Below are 26,093 nucleotides of genomic sequence, written 5' to 3'. Positions count from 1 at the left end.
ACGGGAGGGGGTGGGGTCACGCGCGGACACGCCCGCTCGCTGGTTTTATTTTATTATTTTTTATTGCTTTTCGTTGTTGTTTTTTTTTTGGTTTTTTTTTTTTTTTTTTTTTTTTTTTTTTTTTTTTACAATAAACAAGGAAAAGGCCGCTGGCTGCTGCTGGTGTTTTCTCCCTCCCTATTTACCCGCCCTCGGGTGTGACGTCATTTCCGCGGGGCGGTGACGTCACCGGCGCGCGCGGCGCGCGCCCCCTGGCGGGCGGCGGAGGCGGCGCGGTACCGGCGGGAGGCGCCGCGCGCGCCGTTCCCGTGGTGCCCCGCGGGCCAAGATGGCGGACCGGCGGCGGCAGCGCGCCTCGCAGGACAGCGAGGACAGCGAGGGCTCGGCGGCCTCTGACAGCGCTGCCTCCGCGCCCGGCTCCCCCCGCTCCGCCCGCTCCCGCTCGGGCTCCGGATCCCGCTCCCGGTCCCGCTCCCGGTCCCGGTCCGGCTCGCCCCGCCTGCCGCACCGCCCGCCGCGCGGCGCCGCCGGGGCCCTCGGTGCCGGGCCGCGGAGCCGCGGGGCCGAGAGCGCCGCTGGGGCGGGGGGGAAGAGCGCGGCCGAGTCGGAGTGTGTGAGTGAGGGGCTGAGGGGACAGGGGGCTCCGGGGTCTGAGTGTGGCCGGGGGAATCGGGGAGCTTGGGGAACCTGGGGAGGGAGGGTCTGACGGGTCTGTTCTGGTGTCTGGGGAATCACGGGGAGGCGGCTGAGGGATGTTCTGGTGGCCCCGGGGGAAGGCGGGGGGGGTTGGGACACTGAGGACCCAGGGCGGGGAAGGGGCTTAGAGAGGGGTTCTGGTGTCTGAGGAGGGTCTTGGGGAGGAGTGGGGGGACTCTGGTGTCAGGCAGGCGTGGGGGAAGTTGTGGGAATGATATTGGGACCTGTGGGGCATGGAGACACTGGGGACAAAGTGGGGAGTGAAGAGCTGAGGGAGCACAGTCTGGGGAATTGGGCTGAACCCCCCCATAGTGTGTGTGGGAGTGCTGGGCTGGGGCGGCCTCAGGTGGGGTGGGCACTGCAGCCCCCCAGGAGCAGGCAAGGGGCTTTGCTCTGGCTCCCTGTGCCCTGTGCCTGCATCTCCCCAGCCTGAGATCCTGTCCCTGCCCCGGGGGTCCCTGCAGCAGGGGCAGGTCGGGGCTGGGAGCTGCTGTCTCCCCCCGCCGTGCAGTTCTGCTCCTGCAATTCACATCCAGGTGCAATTCCCTTCTGGTTCGAGCTCTAATGGTGGTTATTTCCAGCTCTTTCCTGTTTTGGGTTCCAGGACTGGTTATTTCTAGCTCCCCGTGACTCTCCCTGTGTGTTTTTCTGTGGTGGTTTTGGGTTTATCTTGTCACCTTGGTCAGGTTGTTCGTGCTCTGGGGTTGTTTTTCCTGTACAGTTGGGTTGATCTTTGTCTTTATGCTGGACTCAGGGAAAGGTTTGTTTTGAAAGAAACCATAAAGCTCATCCAGTTCCACCTGCTACCATGAGCAGGGACACTTTCCACTATCCTAATTTATTCCAAGCCCTGTCCAGCCTGGCCTTGGACACTTCCAAGGATGGAGCAGCCACAGTTTCTCTGGGCAGCAGTTTTACTGAGCACTTTTTGTGCTCTGAGCTGTTTGCTTCATCCAGCCCCTTCCCTGAGCTGGATGCTGCTCAGCCTCTCCTTGTTATTCCCTGTTTTTTTCCTTTCCTTGGTTCTTGATTAGCAAGGGAGAGATCTTGTTTCCCCTGTCACTGTCACGCAGTTCCCTGGAGACCCCCAGCACTGACAGCTGTGCTTCTCTCTCAATATTCCTCCACTGTAGCTGCTCTAGAAGGTTCTTAGAGAAAGGCTCTGGAAGCCTGGAATTTGTTTCTTCTTCCTCACTGGAGCTGAACTTCCAAGGGTAGAAGCAATAGGGTCAGGGTCAGACCTTGCTGTCACTGTGTCTGGGATCATGGGATGCTGGGTATTAGGGAAAATTGACATTAGAACAAAAGAGTAGTTGTTAGGAAAAGGTATTAATATAGTAGATAGTAAGAAAATATGTTTTGATGGAATTTTTTTTCGTGGAAGGGGTGGTCAGGCACTGGCACAGGCTGCCCATAGAATGGTGGAATCCCTATCCCTGAAGTGTACAAAAAGTGAGGATGTGACTTTTGGGGACATGGTTTATTGGTGATGTGAGGCTGGTGCTGGTTGAAGGTTGGACTTGATCTTGAAGATATTTTCCAATCAAAGCAATTCCATTATTCTATGGTTTTATGAATCCATGTTTCTAGGACCTGGCTGCTGCTCTCCCATCCTCTAACACCCCTCTCTTTTCTGTCTGCAGGAAAGTGAGGATGGCATCGAAGGAGATGGTGAGTGATGGCTCTTGGGCAGGGTTGTTTGTGTGCAAAAAAAGTGAGACCAGACAAAACAGCTTTTCCAACAATCCTGTGGTTGTTGCCGTGCCAGATATTCACTTGTAACATCAAGCAAACATGGGGTGCAGGGACAGTGTCCCAAATTCTTCCCTGCTCCCTCCTGAGCTGGCTGTGGCATTGATCTGGGGTGGTGCTGGCATCCAGATTCCCTTTGGAAGGGGTTTGGTCCCATGGCAGAGGAGCCATGTCCAGCCCTGCCCTGACCCCACCTCCTTTCCCTCCCCACAGCCGTGCTCTCTGACTATGAAAGCGCCGAGGACTCGGAGGTAAGAGCAGTCTCTGTCCTGCTGAGCCACTGATTCTCATGGAATTTCAGCACAGACCCAGTTTGTGTTCTTGGATCTCTTCCACTGACCCCTCTGTCTCCTGAGGAAATGGCCTCCCCCAGTCCCAGCCCCTGGCACTGGGACCATACTGGTGTACAGCCAGTGTGTGCAAGGGAGAACCCTCCTGGCTCCTCACACTGGGAACTGGATTTGCCATGGCCAAGAAGGGCGTGGGAGGAGTGTGGGATGCTTGTTGGGTTTTAATTAGTTGGAATTAAAAGGCAAAGTGGTGGTTGGGAGCATCCCAGGAGCTTCCCTCTGTTCTGAGGGAGCAGCCAGAGGGGGGATGCACTTTGGGAGTTGGAGGGTGCTGAGGGAATCCCACCCATGCCTGGGGCTGCAGGTTCCCCTGGATTTTTAGTTCAGAACTCTAAAGTTTGAGATTTACAGGGAGTTTAAAGAAGTTCTGATCTCTAAGGATTATAGTGAAAGCTTTCTAAGGAAAATCCATCTCTATTTTGGGAATCTTGAGGGAAACAGTGGCTAGAGAGCATCCAAACCACCAAGCAGAGGAAATCCAAGCTGTTTATTTGAGAATTAATCTCATTTTGAGAATTAATCTATACTATTAACAAGGAAGGAGCACTGCAGGCTGCAGAGGTGGCGGGGCAGCTCCCAGAGCTCTTCCAGCCTGGAATCCCACGTGGAGCCTCCCAGGGGCAGCAGGGTTGTTGCATCACTGCTGTGCCAGGATGACTCTGTTCCTGTACCTAAAAATAATGCCCAGCCTGGGCTTCCCCGGCGTAAACACCGGGAGCAGGCGATGTGCAAAGGCTGTGTTGAAAGAGGAAAATGGAGCAGGGTTTGGTTAATCACCCCGAGCTATTTTTAGTTCAGCTCCAGCCTCCGGAGGCTCCTGGGGGTGAAACCAGGTCATGCTCCTGAGCAGAATGAGTCAGCTGAGGAACTCCAGGGAATTTGGAAATGTGGCCCTGGCTGGATCTGGGCCCTCAGTGTGGAAGGAAGGGCCTGAGATCACCAGTCTTCCCAGTCTGCAGGAGCCTTTTTGGAATGGTGGGATGCTGCATCTTTGTGGGGCAGCTGATCCCACCTCCATTCCAGAAAGCATATTGGATCCTCCCTCTCTTGGGAGAGGTTGTGTTTAACCTTTGCTTTTCCTGTAAAAATATGGGGATAGGAAGAATTTTAGAAGCTAATTGTGCGCTTTGGAAGAGTCGTGTCTAACAGCTGGAACAGGGATCTAACTCCAGAATTGAGAGAGTTGCTGGATCTGGCTCCAGATTTGGGGAAATTCCTGGCAGATCTGTTGCTAATGGAGCACATTTGAGTCATTGGGTGTCTCCCAGGTAGAGGAAGAGGATTACAGCGAGGAAGAAAGCTCCAAGGTGGAGCTGAAGCAGGACAGCAACGATTCCTGCGAGTCGGCGGCCAGAGGGGAGAAGGGGAATGAGAAGGTGGATCCCAAGGGAGCCGTGACGGGCGAGCGGCAGAGCGGGGACGGGCAGGTGGGTGTCCCAGGGCTCCAGGCTGGGAGCTGGCAGCAGGACTGCTGCAGTGGTGAGAGCTCCCTGCTTCTGACAGGAGAGCACGGAGCCTGTGGAGAAGAAAGTTGGCAAGAAGGTTCCCAAGCACCTGGACGACGATGAGGATCGGAAGAACCCGGCGTACATCCCGCGCAAGGGGCTCTTCTTTGAGCATGACCTCCGAGGGCAGACGCAGGAGGAGGAGGTCAGGTATGTGAGTGTTCCCCTGGGGCTCTGGGAGGGACAGCTCAGCCTCCAGGCCAGCCTCTGGCAGCAGGGCTCCTTGCTTCAGTGGGATGTACTGGGAGGGTCTGTGCTTCTGTTACCTGCTCTGTGTCCTGCCCAGACAGTTCAGCTCTTTGAAAAGGAGACACAAAAAAAAATACAAAAAAAGCCTTGTGCCAGGCAGCAGTGATTCTTTGAGCTGCTTTTCTCAAATAGCAGTGGGTCACCACCAGCTGCTGGGCAGGAGGGATGCTGCCTCCTGTGCATTCCCTGCCCCAGGAATGCTCGGGCTCTATGTGTGGAACTGCTCAAAACTGCCACATCTTGGCCTTACAGCCCTTTGCTCCTCCCTGTGTCCCTTGTCCAGGCCAAAGGGTCGTCAGCGGAAGCTGTGGAAGGACGAGGGGCGCTGGGAACACGACAAGTTCCGTGAGGATGAGCAGGCCCCCAAGACCAGGCAGGAGCTGATAGCTTTGTATGGATACGACATCCGCTCTGCCCACAACCCCGACGACATCAAACCCCGGAGGATGCGCAAGCCACGGTGAGCTCCAGAGCCACAGCAGGGAGAGGGGCCAGCTCTGGAGCTCCAGAGGGAAAGCTCTGTCACGTGGGATCATGTTCCTGAGGTTTCTAGATGTGCCTGCTGGGGAGGTGTTCCCTGACACAGTGATTCCTCCCACCCAGGAGTTTCTTTTTAGTGAATTGTTGTATTTTTCTCCCTCAGCTTTGGCAGTCCCCCTCAGCGAGACCCTAACTGGTCAAATGAGAGGCCCCCCAAGCCCCCGAGGCACCAGGGTGCCAAGAGCCCCTCGGCTCCCCCACGGTCCTTCAACAGCCGCAGCTCTGCCAGCGCTGGCAGGATGCCCCCTGCCAGGAACTACCCAAGGATGGGGGGCTACAAGGAGACCCGTCCAGGCTACCGGGCTTCAGAGGCGACTGTGCCACACCGGAACGGGGAGCAAGCCAAGCAGGAGAGCGGCTACCGCGGGAAGCGTGCAGAGCAGAGCCCGTCAAGGGACACGTCCCCTGAGCTGGAGGTGGCACATGTCCATGGCAGCCCTGGGAAGGAGGAGGGGGCTCTGGAAAACCAAGCCACGGCTGCTGACGCTGCGCAGCCGCCGCCGGACAGACCAGTGGAGAAGAAATCTTATTCCCGGGCAAGAAGGACCAGAGTCAAGGCTGGGGAGGCAGGGAAGCTGGCAGAGGAAGTGCCTGCTTCTGAGGGGCTGGCTCCTGTGATTCCAAAACCCACAGCAGCTGAGACCTCCCCCCCGCCAGCCAAGAGCAGCTGGGAGTCACCGGTGGAATCCAGCGTGGATGGACTTGAGCAGGAGATGACCCAGATGAACCTGACAGAGCAGAACTGGAGCCCGGGGCAGTCCCAGTTCATCCCGCCTCGGGAGCTGAGGGGTAAGTGGGAGCAACCTCCTGGTTTTCCAGCAGCCCAGTACCTCCTGGTCTGTGCAGTTGGTCAGAGCTGAGCTGTCTCTGCCCAAGCCCCATTCCAGGGTGGGTGCAGAGTGATGGTTCCTGCTGAGAAAATGCAGTATAGATACAACAGCAGAGAAAAAGGGAAATTAAACTTTTCAGTGTAGGTGAATGGAATTAGGGCTGGGTGGGATGGAAGGGGAGATCCTTTCCCTGTGATGTGAGTCACAGGAAAAGTGACCCCTGCTGCAGGAGAGCACGAGATAAGGATCAATAATTGGGCTCTGTGCAGGAAAGAACTTTTCCCTGTTTATCAGCTCATTTCCTGACACTGGGATATGGTTGCCAATAGCCGAGGCCTGGCTGAGATTGGCAAATCCCTTTGTGCCTGGGAGGAGGGAGGGACATGGGACAGAGTTACTCTGGTGCCAGCTGAGGACAGTTCAGTTGCTCATCTGCAGAGAGGTCATCCAGGTATAATTATCCCTTCGCAGAATTAGAGGCTGTTCTGGGAAGTGTTAGGATGCTTCCCGAGGGGAGTAAAACTGGAGCAAGGAGAAGGAAGCGACTAGCTGCTTTCATAAGCATCTGTGAGGTTGAGGTCATGGAACCAGAAGTCACTTGGTACTGATGGGACTATGAAGTCTGTGAGAACAGACCCCTGGACAGGCTGGAAAAGTCACAGTGGGATGAGAGTTCAAAAGTGCTGAGATTGTCTGGTTTAGGGGTTTTTTAATGCGCAAAAATGAAGCATCTTCCCAAATTTCCCACAGGGCAGCTCTTGGCTGCAGGTACACAGTCATGTTCTGCTGTGAAGATGATGACTCTGCTGTCCCTTTTTTGTCCCTAGCAGAGGAGGGAGGAGTTATTCTGGGAAGCATTTGGCTCTCATTAGTCCATTCTGTATCCCTCTGCCTGTATTTGCACTGTCAATGGTCCATGAGCACTTCTAGTGTTTGTTTTATCCATTTTCACTCCCTTGGAATTATCTGTGATCACCTTGGCACTGTGGTTTCAAGGCATGGTTTAAAATTCACTTTGCTATGAATTCACATTAATTCAGTTTGCTGTTTCAATCCAAAGGAGCCTGTGATAAAAGTGTTTACACCCTGCAGAGGGTTTAAAATGCAGCTTCAGATCCCTCATGGATCCTTGATCCACCTGGAAGAAATCTGTGTCAGCAGACACTGAGCTCAGAGCAGGCTGTAGGGATTTAGTTTTGAAGCAGGATTTAGGCATTGCTGAGCACCGTGGGTGATTGTGCAGTGACAAAACAGCCTCTAATTTGTCCCAAAATATTTAAAATCACCGAGGCAATGAAGTCCAAAGGTTCTGTGTCATGGGAGCGAGAGCTGAGCCGCAGCCACACCCCCGGGCGAGGCAGCTCCGGCCTGGGAACCAGCACAAACCACAGTAATAACCAGTCTGTTCCTTCCTCAGGTATTCCCAACCATATGCACGTGGGAACTGGGCCACCGCCGCAGTTTAACCGGATGGAGGAGATGGTAACGCGTGACTCCGGCCGCGCGGCGCGCGGGACACAGCCTCTCCTTGTCTTGGGGTTGTGGTAATTAGAGGCTGTTGGTGCTTCAGCCTTTCCCTCGTGGGGGGGGGTGACCCAGTGGAAGGTTTGGGGGTCAGGGGTGTTGGGTGGGTGCCCCACAGCCCCCCTGACCCCTGGACTCTTGCAGGCAGTGCAGGGGGGCCGTGTCAAGCGCTACTCATCACAGCGGCAGAGACCCCCCGTGCCAGAGCCCGCGCCCCCCATGCACATCAGCATTGTGGAAGGACACTACTACGACCCATGTGAGTGTTTCCTTCCTGCTCCTGTGGCTCCTGTGTGCTCAGAGCTGAGCAACTGGAGCAGGGATCCCCCCACTCCTGTCAGGATTGCGATTTGTCTTCTCTTTTGTTTGTTGTAGTGGCACTGTGTTCCCTCATACAGTGTCTAAAAGGCAGCTGGGAGCCTGCCTGGTTGTGTTTAAGCCCATGGAATTATCCTCAGTGTTATCCCCTTTTTGTGCCAGGGCTCTTAGGACACCCCAATTCTTCTTGAGTACTGGAATTTAAACTGAACTTTAAATCAGGTCTTTGATGTTTGAGTATGGGGAGAGCAGGACTGGGGTTGGATTAGGCATTCCCTCCAGCATTTAAAGTGTTAGAGAAGAAATTCCCTGAGTGTTTTCCAGCTTTCTAAAGGGAGTAGGAGGCTTTCCTTTAAGGGAGCATGTGGCATCTGTAAGCCTGGGAGCCTCTGTGTGCCATGGAAGCCCTCGGGGAGGGCTGGGCTGTGTGTGCCCGGCTGCAGGGGAATGAAATTCCGTGGAGCTTTTCCTCACAGCCTGTCATGTGTTGTTGCAGTACAATTCCAGGGACCAATCTACACCCACGGTGAGAACCCAGCCCCGCTGCCGCCCCAAGGGATGATTGTGCAGCCGGAGATGCACCTCCCTCATCCAGGTGAGGAGCCAGTGGGACACCCCTGGACCTGGAGAACAGAGAACTCTGCTTTCCCACAGCCTCTGTCACAGGGAAGCATCCATTTTCCTTAATTTCTACAACATGGAAGAGATATGCTCCCTCCTGCAGTGAGGCTGAACCAGTATCAGTTTTAAGGAAACAAAAAATAGATGTTTTGGAGCTTCCAGCCAGTGCAGGATGGGGGGGACTGAGCCTTTGGCAGCTCCCAGCTGGATGTTTGCAGGTCCCTGTGGGGCCTCACCAGGCTGGGCCGCTCCCTTCCGTGGGCACTGGGCTGGTTCCTCACTCCCTGGCCCTGTAGCTCAGGAAAAAGCAGAACTGGGAGCTGTTGAACACGTTCTGTGCTTGCCCACACAAATTGTTTCCTGCAGTGGAGTTGCGATGGGGCCGTGTCTGCTTCCGGCGAATCCGGAACTGGGGAGGGGGCTGTGCTCTGCTGCTCTGTGTCCCCCCAGTGTGGGGCTGCAGAGAAGCCTTGGAGCAGAGCATGTTCCTTCCTGCTGCTACCCAGGGACACTCTGTCTTTTTGGGTGACATCTACTTCCTGTCCCCTCCAGGTTTACACCCCCACCAGACGCCCCCTGCCATGGCAAACCCCGGCCTGTACCCCCCACCAGTGTCCATGCCCCCGGGCCAGCCCCCGCCGCAGCAGCTGCTCACTCCGACTTACTTCTCGGCCCCTGGAGTGATGAATTTTGGGAATCCTGGCTACCCCTACCCCCCTGGAGCTCTGCCCCCTCCGCCCCCTCCTCATCTCTATTCCAACACGCAGGTAAGCTGGATGTGCCGCGGCTCCTTCGCAGGCAGGAGAGGATGGGATGTTGTGGAGTGTGGGGTGTGTTCTGTGAGGTGTTCCTGGGCTGCTCCATGGGGAAAGGCTGCTGTCATCCCAGAAAGGATTGTTCTCATGGCTGCTGTGAGCGTGGTGGGCAGTGGGTGAAATTCTGTCCCTTGAGGTGTTCCCTTATGGAACAGTGAAACAGCCCCTGCTGAGCCAAAGGTACCTTGGGAATGGCTTTGGAAGTCAGTTCTGTTTGAGATGTAGGCTGGGAACTGGCTGATGTGAGCAGCACAGGGATGGATTTTCCTGCTCCAAGGCCCAATTCCATATCTAAGGTCACTGCTGGGCAGCGAGGAGGCAAATTGGATTGGGTCCCTGAGGAGGCAGATCAGTTCAGATCCTGTAGGGGCATGGATCAGAGCAAACCAGATTCCTGTGAGGAGGCAGATTAGATCAGATCCCCAAGGAGGCAGATTGGATTGGATCTCTCTGAGGATCTGATCCATGTGAGGAGGCAGATAGATGTAGTCCCTGAAGAGGCAGATCAGACCAGATCCTTGAAAAGCAGATGAGACCAGAGCAGACCAGATCCTGGTGCCGTGGCTGGAGCAAGGCTGACACACTGTGACTGGAGCAGGGCTGACACGCCGTGGAAGGCTGGAGAGCTGCATGTTCCTGAGCTCCCAACCATTCCTGCTCTTCCCACTGCTCTGGCTGATCCTGGCAGCTGATTCTCACCCTGCTTTGAGGGCATTTCCCCCCAGGCTGCAGGGCTGGATTTGCAGGGGAACTGTGTCCAGGCTGAAAAACTACTGTTGGGAAGTTCAGGCATTCCATGGACAGCAGGGTGAGGGAATCCCATCTGCATAGGCTGTGTCTGCATTCCTGTCCCTGCAGGGATGAGGGGACGATGATGAGGGGTGGGGACACACAAACTGATCTCTGGAGGGCGCAGCCCCTCTTGCCGCTGGCTGGGGGGCAGCTGTCCAGCCCCATGGGTGCCCTGAGGGGCTCTCAGGGCCCCCCAGCCCGGAGCTCTGATCCTGCTGCTCCTGCAGGCGCAGTCCCAGGTCTATGGGGGGGTCACCTACTACAACACTGTCCAGCAGCAGGTGCAGCCCAAGCCCTCCCCGCCCCGCCGGACGTCCCAGCCTGTGACCATCAAACCACCCCCTCCAGAGGTACCATCCCCTCACCGTTGGTCCTTGTGTGTGTGTGGTGTCCCTGGTGTGTGTGTGAGGCTGCAGTTCCCCCACCCATCCCAAAAAAGTAACATTGTTCTTTTGTAAAAGGGAAATCTTAAACTGTCTCGTCTCTGATCTGTCCCAAACCTCAGCTTCTCGTTGCAGGTGGTAAGCAGGGCTCCAGTTAATTTGAGTTACTTAAATCTTTAAAACTAAAACCACGTAAAAAGTAAGTCTGAAGTTGACTCTTTTTTATTTTATTTGCTCAGGGTAGAAAACAGGATGATTTTGAGAGGGAAATATCCAGCCCTAGCTGGAGGAGCTAGGAGGCAGGGAGTTCTCTGGAAGGATAAACATTGAGAACTCAGCAGATAATTCAGGCAGTAGAGTTAAGGTTTTTCAGGATGTGAGTGCTTCCCTGTGCTGGGAAGGGTCTCCTTGCTCCAGTGCTGTGAGCTGTGCATGTGTGAGCGTGCTGGAATGCCATGTGTGTTTTTGGTTTCCCTTTCCATACCTTCTTCACGTATGGGAGCCAAGCAAGCCCAGACCCGGGCAGGCATGTACCGGTGGGTTCCTGTAGATGGGGAGGGCTGAGAAGCAAATTTTCTGATGGAGGGGCCCTGAAAAGGCCTCATGATGGAAAAATACGGAACCCTCCCATGAGGAGAGGTTGGCATAGGGGGCTTGTGCCCAGAGAGGTGGGTAGGGGTTTGCTGGCAAGACCCAGCCATAGCACTGTTCTCCCTATGCAGGGGTTTGGGGGGCCCTAAATCTCTGCTGTTCTTCCCTCTTCCCCCCCTCTCAGGACAGCAAAGGTGAAAAATCAAAGGAGAGGAGCAACACGTAGGGGACACAGCCACAGGAATCCCAGCACCAGACTCGGCCCCTCGGCAAGGAGGCAGCTGCTCCTTGGAATGGCTCCTTCCCTTCCCTGCGCGGAGGTGAGGCAGCGGGACGAGACACCTGCACTGTGCTCAGGGCCAGGCACTTCCCCCGTGGCCGAGCGGTGCCTTCCCAAAATCCATCCCGCCGCTGCCCACCCCCCTTCTCCCCCGCGCTGGGGCCGCCAAAGAACCAGCCCCCGAGTCGGTCCTTGGCCACACTTCTCCCAACTTCTCCCCGTTACTAAACGTTCCCCGCTCCCTCCTGGGGTGTCAAACTCCGCTGGCTTGATCGTGGTCTCTCTTTTTATTTAAGGAATGAAGCAGCTCCTTCAGTAAAGCTGATTTGTTTCTTTTGGGTATTTCGTTTTTTATTTGTTTGGGTAAGCAGCAGTGAGATTCCCCCCACCTCAGTTCATTCTTCTTTTCAATTCTCTTTTCAATTAGCAAGTTGATTTCTGCTGCTTTTGGAGCAGGGGAAGGGCAATGGAGCTGTGGGAGGCTGTCAGTGCACTGCCTGGGCAGGAACCACTTAACTTAGGAGCTCCTCCTGACTCTTTTCCCAGCAAACTGTTGGTAACTGGTGTGTGTGAGCCCTCAGGTGGGAATCCACAGGGTGACCCCCATCCCTGCGCCACCCCAGCAGCGCAAGCGGACGTTTCCACCCTCCCTCTGCCAAATCCACAGAGAGAGGGGGAGGTTTGTGGGCACCCAGCACCCCGACGCTGCCCGAGCAGCCCAGCCAGCACCCAAACCAGCTCGGCAGGGCCAGGTTTGCTCCCAGCACTTGGGTGTTGCTGCTGAGGCTGTGGAGGGTGTTGGAACCCGCCCCAACGCACCGGGCTGGGCTCCGGCCCCACAAGGAAGCACCTCAGCCCTGCGCCAGCTCCTGCCTCCGTTCCCCATGGCAGCCTTGTGTCCCTTTTGGGATTCCCGAGCCCATGGGGTGACTGTCACCGCAGCTGTGCCACGCTGATCCTGGCTGCCTCACCTGTGCCGCAGTGCCGCCGCTCTGCATCCCTCCAGCCCCGCGGCTCCAGCCCCTCTCCGCCTTGGCCACGTCCTCGCAGCCGTTTGCAAATTGCATTAGGAAACTTGGCAGGGCCGGCTGCTCATTCCTGCCCGTTCCTGCCGATTCCTGCTGCTCTCCTGAGCACGTGCCGGGACTGTGGGGACGCGCCAGCTGCGGGCGCAGGCACTGGGCGAGGGGGACGTCACCGAGCAAGGGGTGGCTCGGCCACCCCATCCCCACCCGTGGCCAGGATGGGGGACCCACCTGCACCCAGCTGCACCCACCTGCTCATTCTCTGTGTGGATCCCTCATCTAAGCCTGGCTCTCCAGCAGAAATTCCTTCTTTGTTTGGTGTTTTTGTGAGTCCATGACCTTTTGTGTCTTGTTTCAGCCACCAAAGCCACATTCCCAAAGCAGAATATCCTCATGTTTTAGATGTCACCGTGTGTCATTGATGCATTGGTCACACAATTGAAGTCCTGGACGTTACACCCCCACGCTGGGGTTTTGGTATTTTTTTGATTCTTTTTCTGTGGGATGCAGACCCCTAACACTGTTGTAGGAAGCAGACAACTCTTGTGTGCCCCTCCTGGGATGGAGACCCATAGGGACAGTGTCCATCTGAGCTTCCCTGGCAGGACCAGTGCCACCTCTGCGGTCTCCCAGAAATTGCTCCATCCACAGAAGCTGTTCTCCCTTTCTCAGGAACCACTCTGCTCTTCTAGATACAGCTCTGCCCTTCTCAGGAGGCTCACAGTGGGACTGAAATTGCAGCTCTGCTGTGCCTGGCGCCAGCCACCCTCCCCCTCACATCCCTGGAAGCAGCTGCCACCATCCCCAGCCCAGCTCTATCCTGTGGTAGTGGGGCTGGAGGGAGCCCCCTTGTCTCTCTGGGGGCTGATGTGAGTCCCCTCCTCTCCCCCAGCCTCACTGAGAAGGACCAACTGTTGCGTTGGTGGTGCAGGAGCTGCCGCCCGCGCATTTGTGCTGTGCTGCCTCCACCTCGGCAGCTGCAGCCTCCTGCCAGCCCCCACCCACCTGCCCACCCCAAAGAGAGGTGAGGGGCTGTACCCCACTCCTGTTACAGCCTGATGCTGTGGATGGAGCAGTGCAGCCAGGCTGGGCAGGGGAAGGATGCTGGGGAGCCTTGCCAATGCCATGGTGGAAGGGTGGCTTTGAAGGGCAGGAGGGACTCCTCCCTTTGCATCCCACCCCCTTTTCCTCACTTCCTTTCAGGTCTCACCAATTCCTGCCTTCACTTCTGGCAGTAGGGTGGGAGTCCCAGAGCAGTTCCAACAGCAGCAGCAGCAGGAGGCATCACCTTCCTGCCCACATTGCTGTGCTACTCCATCCCTCCCCAGTGCCACTGCCTCAGTTTCCCTCCCTGGCAGCAGGATCTGGTCTGAGCATGGTCCAAGATTTGGCTCAGCCCTCCTTGTGGATCTCATAGAGGAGCTGCCCCAATCCTGTGGCAGTTCTCCCCTTCCCCAAAATGCCTGGCTCCCTTCTCCCAGCGCTGCAGCTGGGAAGTGGGTTAAGGAGCTGGCTTGGGGAGGGATTTTTCCTGGGGTGTAATTTTTCCCTCCTACACACGGTCTGTTTTGAGCAGTGCCTGGAGGCTTCGCACCCCCGGCTTGCTGCCGGGGCGGGGGAATGCGCTGGCTGCCAACCCAGGGAAGCGCCCGCTCCAGATCCCAGCTCGTTAGGAGAAATAACAGCAAATTAATTAAGCCAATAGTTCACTCTGCGCCAGCAGTGCCTCCGTCCCTGCTGACATGGGGAGAGAGGATGGGACAGGCCGGATCTGGGGCACTTTTTCCAGGGGGAGCATTGCCTTCAGCATGGCACAGTGCTCCAGGTCCCTCCTGCTCGTGTGGCCCAGTGCACCCCCATTGCCACCAGCGAGTGGGGTCTCTCTGTGCCTCAGTTTCCTCTCCTGCTGTCAGGACAAGCCCCTCTCTGCGTGGCTGAACCTGGCCAGCAGCACCACTTGCAACCCTTGTCCGGATGCCTTGGGGAAAGGGGATGGAGGAGCTCAGCAGAATGGGATTTTTTGGGGGTGTTAGATGAGGTGGGGGGGATCTGGGAGGGTGGGAGGCTGGAGTAACAGAGGAGGGACGTGCTGGGCCATGCTGTGCTGTGCCATCCCAACAGGACCTGATGGGGATGGGGATGGGGATGGGGATGTGGGGACATGTTTTGCCGCTCTCTGGCAGCCGCATGGATGGAGTTGCCAGGCAACTGCCGGGTGGAGGCGAAGCGGGAACAAAGCAGGAGCTGCCGGGACCCTCGTTCCTCCACCTCTACCCAAACCCCCTGAGCAGTGGGGCCCAGCAAAGGCCATGGGGTCACTTGCTGTGTCCCTCAGCTGCTGCCACCATCCCACCCCGGAGTTGCCACAGGGCCCTCCCTTGTATCCCTGGTGGTTTTGCAGGGGGATGGACCCAGGAGAAGAGGACTGGCACACGCTGGCCTGTCCAGAGGGTGCAAGGTGGGGCTGGGGGCAGTGGGCATGGGCAGGATGGGTGCTCAGCACCCCGCGGGAGCGGGGCAGGAGGATCAGCCCCAGGCAAGCGCCACATCTCGCCCTGCCCTGCCCCAGAACCTGCCCCAGCACCTGCCCCGGCACGCCGGGGCCCGTTCCAGCCTGGCAGGCGGTGGAAGTGGGGGGGTCTGGCAGCCACCCACCCTGCCCACCCTGCCCGCGGGGGAACCCAGCCCGAGGGCTGCCGGGGTGGGGGGTCTCGCACCCACACCCGGCCCTTTCCCACGCTGCAGCGAGTGCAGAGAGCTGGGCTGGGGGTCCGGAGTGGGTCATCCCACAGCTGGGGATGTGCCCCCGTGCAGGAGACACTTGTGAGGGGTAGCATTTTGGGGGGGCGGTGCCATGTGCCCTTTGGGCTGGCGTGGAGAAACTCTGTGTGTGTGCCGGGGGGAACCGGGCACGGGGGTGTACCGGGGGTGTGCCGGGGGATGAGGCAGCACGTGGCAAGGGGCTGTGGGGCTGTGCCCCCTGGTCGCGGTGTGTGACAGCGAGGGGTGACAGGCTCTGGGCTGTGTCCCCTCCAGGCTGTACGGTGTGTGGGGTGGATGCGTGGTACCCCGGGGATGCGACAGGGGAATGCGGGGAGATGGATGCGGGGGTGTGTAATGCATCACCTGTGCGGGGAAGCGGGGGGTGGCCGTGTCCTGGTGCCAGCCGGTGTCACCGCAGCCCCGGGGCGGGTTCGGTACCGAGTGCGGCGGTGCGGGGAGGGGGCGGGCAGGTGCCGTTGGCGGGCCCGGGGGCGGCGGCGGTGCGGGGAAAGGGGCGGGCAGGTGCCGGGGTCGGCGGCGGCGGGGCCGTAACGGGGCGGGGCGGTGCTGGCGGCGGGGCCGGTGTGGGGCGGGCGCAACGCGCAGCCGGTGCGGGGCGGGCGGGGAGCGGCGCCGCGGCCCGAGCCTGAGCGGAGCCGAACGGAGCCGCCGCCGCCGCCGATGGGCCCCTGAGCCGCCGCCGCCGCCGCGCCCGGGCGGCCATGAAGCCGCTGGAGAAGTTGCTGAAGAAGCCGGGCTCGCACCTGCCCGTCCGCCCCGCCGCCCCCCCGGGGCAGGTACCGGGGCCGGGGTCGGTGCCGGCGCCGCGGCGGCAGAGCCTATCGCGCCCGCCCGCCTCCCCCGAGGAGCCGGCGGGGCCCGCGGGGCCGGTACCGGGGGGCGAGGGCCGCTGGCTGGAGCTACGGCCGCCCGAGGCTCCGCTCCGCTCCCCTGAGGACCCGTCACCGGGCTGCGACCGCGATCGTGACCGGGACCGTGACCGGGAGCCGCCGAGCCCGGAGCCGCCGCCCGCCGCCCGGTGCTGCTGCGGCTGCGGCTGCGCCCCCGCCGCGCCCGCGCCCCCCGAGCGGCTCCTGGCCGTGCTCCTGGACCGGCTGCCGGCGCCTGCACACGGGAGGGGCTGCGGGGCAGGTACGGGGCTGCGAGACCGCCGGGACGGGCTGCGGGGCTGCGCGGGGCGGGGAGCGCGTGGATCGCGGGCGATGCGGCGGAGCGGAGAGAGACCGGGGGCGGCCGCTGCTTGCGGGGAGGATGCGCTGGTGGATGCTGGTGTGGGAGACCCCTGTGCCCGGTGAGGCGGGTGGCCCTGCACAGGGCACAGCGGTGCCCGGTTGGGGTGACAAGGTCAAGGCTGGGTCCCCGCCGGGACAGGGCGATCGTGGCAGCGGGGTGGGCAGTGGTTCCGCGGGTTCAGCACGGCAGAGGTGTTGGCAAGGGAATATGGGCTCAATGACAGCGCCAGCTCGGTAGGGACCGGGGGTGGCCGGGCACCGGCAGTCACTGCAGCATCCACCTCCCGGTTGGATGGTCCTTAACATCCTCTTGGTGCTAAAATTAGCCCCGACGGGAGCTGCAGTGGAGCGGGGGGGGGGGGGCGGTTGGACGCCCCTTTCCTCTGGCACTGGGCTCCCGGTGCTGTCCCACCGTGGCTCCCTGTGCCCAGGTCTTGGGGTGGTTTTGGTGCCAGAGCTGGATGGGAGCCAGGCTGGGTGCAGGTGGGTGGGAGCCTTTCCCACACCACGGGGATCCCCTGTCCCGGCCAATCCCACTCGGCTGCAGGGACCAGAGGCCGTCGGGGACCCCAAACCACTGCCAGCCCCCTGCTCCAGTGATGCCAGGGCTGGGATTGGGTGCAACCACCGACAAGAGAAGCCCTCGGGTAGGGGCGAGCTGGGACTGGCAGCGTCAGGTCCTGCCTGCACAAACAAGCTGCCAGGCCTGGTGGTGCCCGGGCTGGCAGGGAGCAGGGGGGCAGGAGCCAGCACGGGGGTCCCGACAGGGGGAAACATCCCTGCTACTCTGGGGTACAGCGTGAGTGCTGCAGCGGGACGGGGAAACTGAGGCAGGGCTGGAAGGGGCTGCAGCCTGAATGATGGGGAGAGTGTTCAACTCCTGCCTCACAGGCAGAACCTGGGAGGGGGCTGCACTCAGGCAGGGGGCTGGGACAGCTGGGGGCTGTGTACCTACACCCCCCGTGCTGCTGGTGCCCCTGCCTGTCCCTGTGCCCCACACTGCCGTGCCCTGCTTTCAGCAGCGGCTGATGCCCCGTGGGGTCTGTGCCCGGCGCGGGAGTGCCAGGGGACCCCCTGCCCTGGCTTGGCACTGATCTGTGACCGGGTTAACGGTCTGGGGGGCGACGGGGGAGTGGCTGGGTGGATGCTCTGTGGGTCGGGTCCATGGGTCTTGGAAGGGCTCTGGGGTCCCACCACTGTCTCCCTGGGACACGTGGGCACAGCCCTTGGGCACCCTTGAGGGCTGTGCTGGTGCCAGGCGAGGGAGCGGTGCCTTGTCCAAAGGTCGTGGTGGTGACTGATGCCAGCTCTGACGGGCACAGACACCGGTACCGGGCCCTCGGCACACCTGGCCTTGCCAAAACACCTTCTCAGTGTGGTGCCACCCATGCTGCCCCGGAGAGCCCGGCTGTGGCACCCGCCCTGCGTGCCCCAAACTGCCTGCCTCAGTTTCCCTTGGCCGTGTCCTGCTGTGCTCTCTCGGGGCGTCGCGGCCCCGGTCCCGCCCTGCCGGCGCCTCTGCCCCCACACCGGCTCGGCCGGGCCCGGCTGCCCCGGGGCTGGGAGCGGGCCCTGAGTCAGCGCCGGCGCGGGGGGGTTCGCGTGGGGCTCGGCCTCTCCCGGTGTCACCCTGGGAATTACCATCGCTACCCTCACCCCTCCGCCCCGCCGGGCATGGGGCCCCCGGGGTTGTCGGGGGGCTCTGTGGGGGTCGGGTGCCCACAGCTGTCCCCCTGTCCCCCCCAGAGTCGCTGCTGGATGATATCGTGCTCACCCACTCGCTGTTCCTGCCCACCGAGCGCTTCCTGCAGCAGCTGCACCAGCAATATCCTGGGGGGCCCCGGGGGGCCGCGAGGGTGGGCACGAGGGTGGGTGAGGAGGGGTCTGAGGCTGGGCATGAGGAGGGTACCGGGGTTCAGTGAGGGTGGGAACAAGGGCGCTGTGAAAGGGCAGAAGAGTGGGTGCAATGGGGAGATGCCCAAGGCTGAGCACAGGGGAGGCATGAGGGGGGCACGAGGGTGAAATGAGGAGGGCTCTGAGGCTGGGCATGAGGAGGGAATTGAGGGGCAATGAGGGTGGGCATAAGGGAGCCATGAAGGGGGCATGGTGGTGGCACAAGAGCTGGCATGAGGGTGCAACCAGGAGGGCACCAGCATGGGCACCAGGCTGCTGTGAATGGCACAAGGGTGACAAAAGGGTGGGCATGGGGCTGCAGGGAGAAGGGGGACATGGAGGGGGCAGTGGGGTGCTGTGGGGGGCTCACAGGAGCAGCAAGAAGGGAACTGGGGTGCTACGAGGGTGGACTACGGGTTTGGGTGCAAGGTGGGCAGCGTGGTGCTACCAGGGAGGGCACAACGACCCTCGCTGAGGTCCCTCGGTGCAGCGGGTGCTGGGGGGTGGCCGAGGGTCCCTCCTTGCCGTGGCACCTCCTTGACAGTGCCACCTTCGTGCTGGCGGCCGGCAGCCCCCCGGCGCGCTGGGAGGAGGGGTCGGGGCTGCGGCGCAAGCGGGCGGTGCTGGCCGTGCTGCTGCACTTCCTCGAGACCTACAAGGGGCTGCTGCAGGAGGAGGAGAGCGCCGGGAAGGTCATCAAGGTGGGTGTCCCCTTCCCGTGTCCCCCCCTCAGTGTCCTGCAGTGCCGATCCTGACCCCTCTTGCCCCGCAGGAGCTTTACCTGCTCATCATGAAGGACACGTCCCTCTACCACGAGCTGGAGGACGAGATCATCAAGCTGCACCAGCTTGTGGAGACGGTGGAGCTCAAGTGAGAAGAGGGTCAGGGGGGCCTAGGGGTGCCTGGTGGTCTAGGGGTGCCACCGGTGAGGGGTTCCCAGACGGGGCAGGGAGTCCTATGGAGTCTGGGGTCCCTGTGGCACAAGGGATCCCCAGGGATGACAGGGGGTCCTGAGGTTCCCTCGGGGTCAGGCGGTCCCTGGGGGTCCCTGTGGGTCAGGGAGTCCCCAAGAAGGACAAGGAGTTTTGGCGGTGCCCAGGGGCTGGAGGGGTCAGTAACAGCCCACCCTGGTGCTCTCCTGGTTACCTTCACATCCACCTTTGTGCCCCCTCCTGCCCTCGCCATGCTCAGCCTCGGACCCCTCCCCACTGCACCCTCGTGCCCACCCTCCCCTGGGTGGGGCTGCCAGGGCACCCCGCGGGTCTCGGGGTGCACCCCCGGGGTCCGGGGCCCTGCCTGAGCCCTGTCCTGTGCCCCCACAGGGTGGCCGACGAGACCCCCCCGCCGAACAAGCAGGTGAAGCCGCTGTTCCGGCATTTCCGACGCATCGACTCCTGCCTGCAGACCCGGGTGGCATTCCGGGGTTCTGACGAGAGTGAGTGACTGTGGCGAGAGCTGAGGGGGTCTGGGGTCCCCTCCGTGACCCACGAGCCGCTGTACGGGGCCGTGCCCTCTCCGGGTCCGCTCCGTGCCTCAGTTTCCCCGGTGGGCAGTGCCCGGGGCGGTGTGGGGGTGCCCGGCGCTGACCCCCCGCCCTCTCCCCAGTTTTCTGCCGCGTGTACATGCCCGACCACTCGTACGTCACCATCCGCAGCCGCCTCTCGGCCTCGGTGCAGGACATCCTGGCCTCGGTCACCGAGAAGCTGCAGTACTCGGAGGAGCAGAGCAGCCGGGGGGACGCGCTCATCCTGGTCACCATGGCCTCGTCCGGAGGTGCCCGGGGGGCCGGGGGGGGCTGCGGGCGGGGCTGGGGGTCCGGCCGGTGCTGACCCCACCCTGTGCCCCTCGGCAGAGAAAGCGGTGCTGCAGCCCAGCGAGGAGTGCGTGTTCACCACCCTGGGCATCAACAGCCACCTCTTCGCCTGCACCCGGGACACTTTCGACTCGCTGGTGAGCGCCGTGGGGCAGGGACCCCCCATCACTGCCCCGGCACCGCCGTCACCCCTCGCACAGAACGGGGGGGACCCTCCCGGCGCCCCCTGAGTGTCCCCGCTGTCCCCTCGCAGGTGCCGCTGCCCGAGGAGATCCAGGTGGTCCCGGGAGACACCGAGATCCACCGCGCCGAGCCCGAGGATGTCGCCAACCACCTCACCGCCTTCCACTGGGAGCTCTTCCGCTGCATCCACGAGGTTTGGGGGGCTCGGGGGGCTCGGGGGGTCGGCGCGCTGTGGAGGGTGGGGGGCTCTGATGGAGTGTGTGTATCCCCAACAGCTGGAATTCGTGGATTACGTGTTCCACGGGGAGCGGGGCCGGCGGGAGACGGCGAACCTGGAGCTGCTGCTGCAGCGCTGCAGCGAGGTGCAGCACTGGGTGGGCACGGAGCTGCTGCTCTGCGAGGGGCTGGGCAAGCGCGCCCACCTGCTCAAGAAGCTCATCAAAATCGCTGCCATGTGAGTGGGGGGGACACGGGGGGGGGCTGCAGGGGGTCCCTGCGGTGCCCAGCCCGCCCCTCACGCTGCTCCCCTCCAGCTGTAAGCAGAACCAGGACATGCTCTCCTTCTACGCCATCGTCATCGGCCTCAACAACGCCGCCGTCAGCCGCCTGCGCCTCACCTGGGAGGTGAGGGCTGGGGGGCCCCGACCCCCGCGGTGCTCCCACATCCTCCTGTGCCCTTCTCAACACCCCTAAAAGCTCCCTGACACTTTCCTGGGTGATCCCAGGCCGCTCCTGGGTGCTCTCTGACACCACCTGCGTCCTCCTAGACCCCTCCTGGATTCTTTCAGACCCCCCTTTTTGTGTTCTTCGAACCCCCCCAGGAACTCCTTTCCCCCTCAGTACTCCCAGAATTTCTCTGGGTGCTCCTGGACTGCCCCTGCATGCTCCCACCCCACCCTCCAGTGCTCCCAGAACTCTTGGGATGCTCCCAGACCACCCCTGGGTGCTCTCTGACACCACCTGGGTCCTCCCAGGACCCTTGGGGTGCCCATGCCCCCACCTGGCTGCTCCAGACCCCTCCTGGGTTCTTCCAGACCCCACTTTGAGTGCTCTTGGAACCCTCCAGGAGCTCACACCCCCACCTCGGTGCTTCCAGGACTCCTCTGGGTGCTCCCAGACCACCCCTGGATGCTTCCAAACCTTCCTGGACCTTTCTGGACACCCTCAGATGTTCCCTGACCCTTTCCTGGGCTGTCCCAGAGCCTCCTGCCCTCTCCTTTTGGTGCTCCCTGGCCCTGCTGGATGCTGCCTACCCTCTCCCCTTTTTTATCTTCCAGAAGCTCCCAGGGAAATTCAAGAATCTGTTTCGGAAGTTTGAGAACCTGACGGTGGGTGAGAGGTGTGGGGGGTGCTGTGGGTCTTGGGAGGTCCCCAGGCCTTCCCTGGGGGTGTTTGGGGGGTCCCCAGGCCTCCCCTGGGGGGTGTTTGGGGGTCCCCAGGCCTCCCCTGGGGGTGTTTGGGGGTCCCCAGGCCTCCCTGGGGGGTGTTTGGGGGTCCCCAGGCCTTCCCTGGGGGTGTTTGGGGGTCCCCAGGCCTCCCCTGGGGGTGTTTGGGCTGCTGTGACCAGGGGACATCCCCGAGGTGTCCCAGGGTGTGCTGGGGTGTCCTGACTCCTCTCTCCCAGGCCACCAGCATGGGGAGGGGGATCCAGGGCACCCCTGGGGAGCCCCCCCAAAGCCTGACCCCCCTCATTCCCCCCCAGGACCCCTGCAGGAACCACAAGACCTACAGGGAGGTGCTGGCCAAGATGAAGCCCCCCCTCATCCCCTTCGTGCCGCTCATCCTCAAAGGTGAGGGGGGTCCCAGGGGCTTTCCCTCGGTGGGTTGGGGTCCCTCTGACCCCCCGTGGGACCCTCCCATCACCCCCTCTCTCCCCCAGATCTGACCTTCCTGCATGAAGGCAGCAAGACCCTCCTGGATGGGCTGGTCAACGTGGAGAAACTGGTGGGTCCTGGGGGAAAATGGGGCAGAGGGACCCCCAGGAAGAGGCCAGAGGAGAGGGGACTCCCCTGAGGGGCTGGAGGACCCCCTCCCCTGGGGGTTTGGGGGGTTCAAGGTCTCCTGGGTGCAGAACAGGATCCAGGGGGGTCCCTGAGGGTGGGGGGTGTGCAGGAGGCTCCTGGGGGGGTCAGTGGTCCCTGGGGGAGTGGGTGGGTCTCAGGCTGACTCTGGGGTCTCCCTGTGCCCCAGCACTGCATCGCTGAGAAAGTGAGAACCGTGAGGAAGTACCGGAGCCGCCCCCTCTGTGAGTGGGGGGAGAGGGAGGGGGCTCTGCTGGGGCTGGGGGGCACTGCTGGGACTGGGGGGCTCTGATGGGGCTGGGGGGGCTCTGCTGGGGCTGGGGGGCTCTGATGGGGCTGGGGGGCTCTGCTGGGGCTGGGGGGCACAGCTGGGGCTGGGGGGGCTCTGCTGGGGCTGGGGGGCACTGCTGGGACTGGGGGGCTCTGATGGGGCTGGGGGGCTCTGCTGGGGCTGGGGGGCTCTGCTGGGGCTGGGGGGGCTCTGATGGGGCTGGGGGGCTCTGCTGGGGCTGGGGGGCTCTGATGGGGCTGGGGGGGCACGGCTGGGACTGGGGGGGCTCGGCTGGGACTGGGGGGGCTCTGCTGGGGCTGGGGGGCACGGCTGGGGCTGGGGGGCTCTGCTGGGGCTGGGGGGCTCTGATGGGGCTGGGGGGCTCTGCTGGGACTGGGGGGGCACGGCTGGGGCTGGGGGGCTCTGATGGGGCTGGGGGGCTCTGCTGGGACTGGGGGACTCTGCTGGGGCTGGGGGGCTCTGCTGGGGCTGGGGGGGCTCTGATAGGGCTGGGGGGCTCTGCTGGGGCTGGGGGGCACAGCTGGGGCTGGGGGGCTCTGCTGGGGCTGGGGGGCTCTGATGGGGCTGGGGGGGCTCTGCTGGGACTGGGGGGGCACGGCTGGGGCTGGGGGGCTCTGATGGGGCTGGGGGGGCTCTGCTGGGACTGGGGGGGGCACAGCTGGGGCTGGGGGGGCTCTGCTGGGGCTGGGGGGCACAGCTGGGGCTGGGGGGCTCTGCTGGGGCTGGGGGGCACTGCTGGGACTGGGGGGCTCTGCTGGGGCTGGGGGGCACAGCTGGGGCTGGGGGGCACAGCTGGGGCTGGGGGGGCTCTGATGGGGCTGGGGGGGCTCTGCTGGGGCTGGGGGGGCTCTGCTGGGGCTGGGGGGGCACAGTTGGGTTGGTCCACATGGCCCTGAACCTGTGGTGCTGGCCCTGAGGGATGGGGATGTGGCCAGAGCATCCTCACACCTCTATGTCCATGTCCCTGCATCCCTAAATCTCTGCATCCTCATCCCTCATCCCTTCATTCTGCATCCCTGCATCCCCATCCCTGCATGCCTGGACCCCTATCCCTTCACCCCATCTCCAAATCCCCATTCCCACGTTTGCATTTCCTCCTCATCCCTGTCCCCTGCATCTCTTCATCCTCCAATCCCCACTTTCACGTTGCCATCCCCGTTTCTTTCCTGCATCACTCCATCCCCACATCCCCTGCACTCCAACCTCTGCCTTGCCATCCCTGCGTGCTTCCATCCCTCTCCTCCATCCCTCCATCATCATCCCTTCATCCCAATTCCCACACTGCCATCTTTCCATGCCCATCCCTCCATCCCTGCCTCCCTCCACCCCATCCTCTCCGTTCCCACTCTGCATTTTCCCATCCCTATTTCTCCGTCCCTTTTCCTGCTCTCCATCCCTGTTCCTGCTCTCCATCCTGTTCCTGCTCTCCATCCCTGTTCCTGCTCTCCATCCCTGTTCCTGTTCTCCATCCCTGTTCCTGCTCTCCATCCCTTTTCCTGCTCTCCATCCCTGTTCCTGCTCTCCATCCCTGTTCCTGTTCTCCATCCCTGTTCCTGCTCTCCATCCCTGTTCCTGCTCTCCATCCCTGTTCCTGCTCTCCATCCCTGTTCCTGTTCTCCATCCCTGTTCCTGCTCTTTATCCCTGTTCCTGCTCTCCATCCCTGTTCCTGCTCTCCATCCCTGTTCCTGCTCTCCATCCTGTTCCTGCTCTCCATCCCTGTTCCTGCTCTCCATCCCTGTTCCTGCTCTCTATCCCTGTTCCTGCTCTCCATCCCTGTTCCCTGCATCTCTATCCTGTTCCTGCTCTAAATCCCTGTTCCTGTTCTCCATCCCTATTCCTGCTCTCCATCCTGTTCCTGCTCTCCATCCCTGTTCCTGTTCTCCATCCCTATTCCTGCTCTCCATCCCTGTTCCTGCTCTCCATCCTGTTCCTGCTCTCCATCCCTGTTCCTGCTCTCCATCCTATTCCTGCTCTCCATCCCTGTTCCTGCTCTCCATCCCTATTCCTGCTCTCCATCCCTGTTCCTGCTCTCCATCCCTATTCCTGCTCTCCATCCCTGTTCCTGCTCTCCATCCCTGTTCCTGCTCTCCATCCTGTTCCTGCTCTCCATCCCTAGTGCTCCTGCTCTCCATCCCATTCCTGCTCTCCATCCCTGTTCCTGCTCTCCATCCCTGTTCCTGTTCTCCATCCCTGTTCCTGCTCTCCATCCTGTTCCTGCTCTAAATCCCTGTTCCTGTTATCCTCCATCCCTGTTCCTGCTCTCCATCCTGTTCCTGCTCTCCATCCCTGTTCCTGCTCTCCATCCCTGTTCCTGCTCTCCATCCCTGTTCCTGTTCTCCATCCTGTTCCTGCTCTAAATCCCTGTTCCTGCTCTCCATCCCTGTTCCTGCTCTCCATCCTGTTCCTGCTCTCCATCCCTGTTCCTGCTCTCCATCCTGTTCCTGTTCTCCATCCCTGTTCCTGCTCCCATCCCTTTTCCTGCTCTCCATCCCTGTTCCTGCTCTCCATCCCTGTTCCTGCTCTCCATCCCTGTTCCTGTTCTCCATCCTGTTCCTGCTCTAAATCCCTGTTCCTGCTCTCCATCCCTGTTCCTGCTCTCCATCCCTGTTCCTGCTCTCCATCCCTGTTCCTGCTCTCCATCCCTGTTCCTGTTCTCCATCCCTGTTCCTGCTCTCCATCCCTTTTCCTGCTCTCCATCCTGTTCTCCATCCCTATTCCTGCTCTCCATCCCTGTTCCTGCTCTCCATCCTGTTCCTGCTCTCCATCCTGTTCCTGCTCTCCATCCCTGTTCCTGCCCCAGGCCTGGAGCTGGAGGCGTCCCCATCCCAGCTGCAGACCAAGGCTTACGTGCGGCAGCTGCGAGTCATCGACAACCAGAACCTGCTCTTCGAGCTCTCCTACAAGCTGGAGCCCGGCAGCCAGTGAGGGGGGGGCTCACCCCGGGACCCCCAAACCCCGGGACCCCCCCGGGGGGCCCGGAGCCCCCCAGCACTGACGCACTTTGCCCAGCCCCGGCCCTTGGGTGCTGCCCCCACCCTTGGAGTGGGGGGGGTGGGTTTGGGGACCCCCCTGGCGCATCCCCCTCTTCCCCCCCTCCCCTGGCTGGGGCACAGGGGCCCCTGGGGGGGCAATGTGACCCCCCCGTCCCCTCTATTTTTGTATGTGTGGCCTGTCCCCCCCCAGACATGTATATTTTGTACTGCCGCTGTCCGGAATTGTACATTTATTTTTTAAGAAAAAGTAGGAAAAATGGCAAAAAAAAAAAAAAAAAATCAAGCTGGGGGTGGGGAGCCCCAATAAAAGTCTGTCCCAGCACCTGTCTCTGATGTCGTGCTAGGGGTTGAGGTCATTGTGGGAGTGACGTCACAGCCTTGCTGTCGGTGACGTCATGGCCCTGGCACTGACGGGGTGGAGCTGACCTTCCCAAAATGGCGGCAACACGGAAACAATCTTTGACCCTCCAAACATGGTACGAACAAAGGTTTCCGCCGACCTTCCCAACATGGCGAATGCTAACCTTCTCAATATGGCGGAAGGGGAGTGGACAAGTGACGTAGCTGCACTCTGTCCCAGCACCACGGGCCTTCAGCAGCGTTTCGGCAC

The 26,093-nt window shown here is 61.2% G+C and overlaps 2 protein-coding genes across 5 annotated transcripts; both read left to right on the top strand.

Annotated features, from left to right (window-relative positions):
- The first annotated feature begins 296 nt into the window (after positions 1-296).
- CASC3 (CASC3 exon junction complex subunit) lies at positions 297-11,588 on the top strand. 3 transcript variants are annotated; one of them, XM_056511732.1, is made up of 14 exons: positions 297-613; positions 2,340-2,367; positions 2,662-2,699; positions 4,067-4,225; positions 4,302-4,453; positions 4,836-5,012; positions 5,196-5,881; positions 7,340-7,404; positions 7,591-7,705; positions 8,261-8,359; positions 8,938-9,152; positions 10,220-10,342; positions 10,511-10,574; positions 11,151-11,588. In XM_056511732.1, the coding sequence occupies exons 1-13, from the start codon at positions 329-331 to the stop codon at positions 10,553-10,555; spliced, it is 2,187 nt and encodes a 728-aa protein (XP_056367707.1). In that variant the 5' UTR covers positions 297-328; the 3' UTR covers positions 10,556-10,574; positions 11,151-11,588. The 3 variants fall into 3 exon arrangements, with proteins under 3 accessions (XP_056367707.1, XP_056367709.1, XP_056367708.1); XM_056511734.1 differs by having other exon boundaries at positions 298-613; positions 10,498-10,574; XM_056511733.1 differs by lacking the exon at positions 10,511-10,574 and having other exon boundaries at positions 298-613.
- Positions 11,589-15,664: 4,076 nt separating this feature from the next.
- RAPGEFL1 (Rap guanine nucleotide exchange factor like 1) lies at positions 15,665-25,793 on the top strand. Of its 2 annotated transcripts, XM_056511737.1 has the most exons (15): positions 15,665-16,186; positions 18,034-18,112; positions 18,731-18,881; positions 18,953-19,050; positions 19,503-19,615; positions 19,786-19,953; positions 20,033-20,130; positions 20,247-20,369; positions 20,452-20,630; positions 20,710-20,800; positions 21,454-21,504; positions 21,879-21,966; positions 22,056-22,120; positions 22,367-22,421; positions 25,291-25,793. In XM_056511737.1, the coding sequence occupies exons 1-15, from the start codon at positions 15,757-15,759 to the stop codon at positions 25,413-25,415; spliced, it is 1,914 nt and encodes a 637-aa protein (XP_056367712.1). In that variant the 5' UTR covers positions 15,665-15,756; the 3' UTR covers positions 25,416-25,793. The 2 variants fall into 2 exon arrangements, with proteins under 2 accessions (XP_056367712.1, XP_056367710.1); XM_056511735.1 differs by lacking the exon at positions 22,367-22,421.
- Positions 25,794-26,093: the final 300 nt, after the last annotated feature.

Source organism: Oenanthe melanoleuca, chromosome 27 (assembly GCF_029582105.1).
Source record: "Oenanthe melanoleuca isolate GR-GAL-2019-014 chromosome 27, OMel1.0, whole genome shotgun sequence".
Classification (NCBI taxonomy): Eukaryota; Metazoa; Chordata; class Aves; order Passeriformes; family Muscicapidae; genus Oenanthe; species Oenanthe melanoleuca.
Note: the sequence above shows the minus strand (reverse complement) of the source record. Positions and strands in the feature narration are given on the sequence as shown.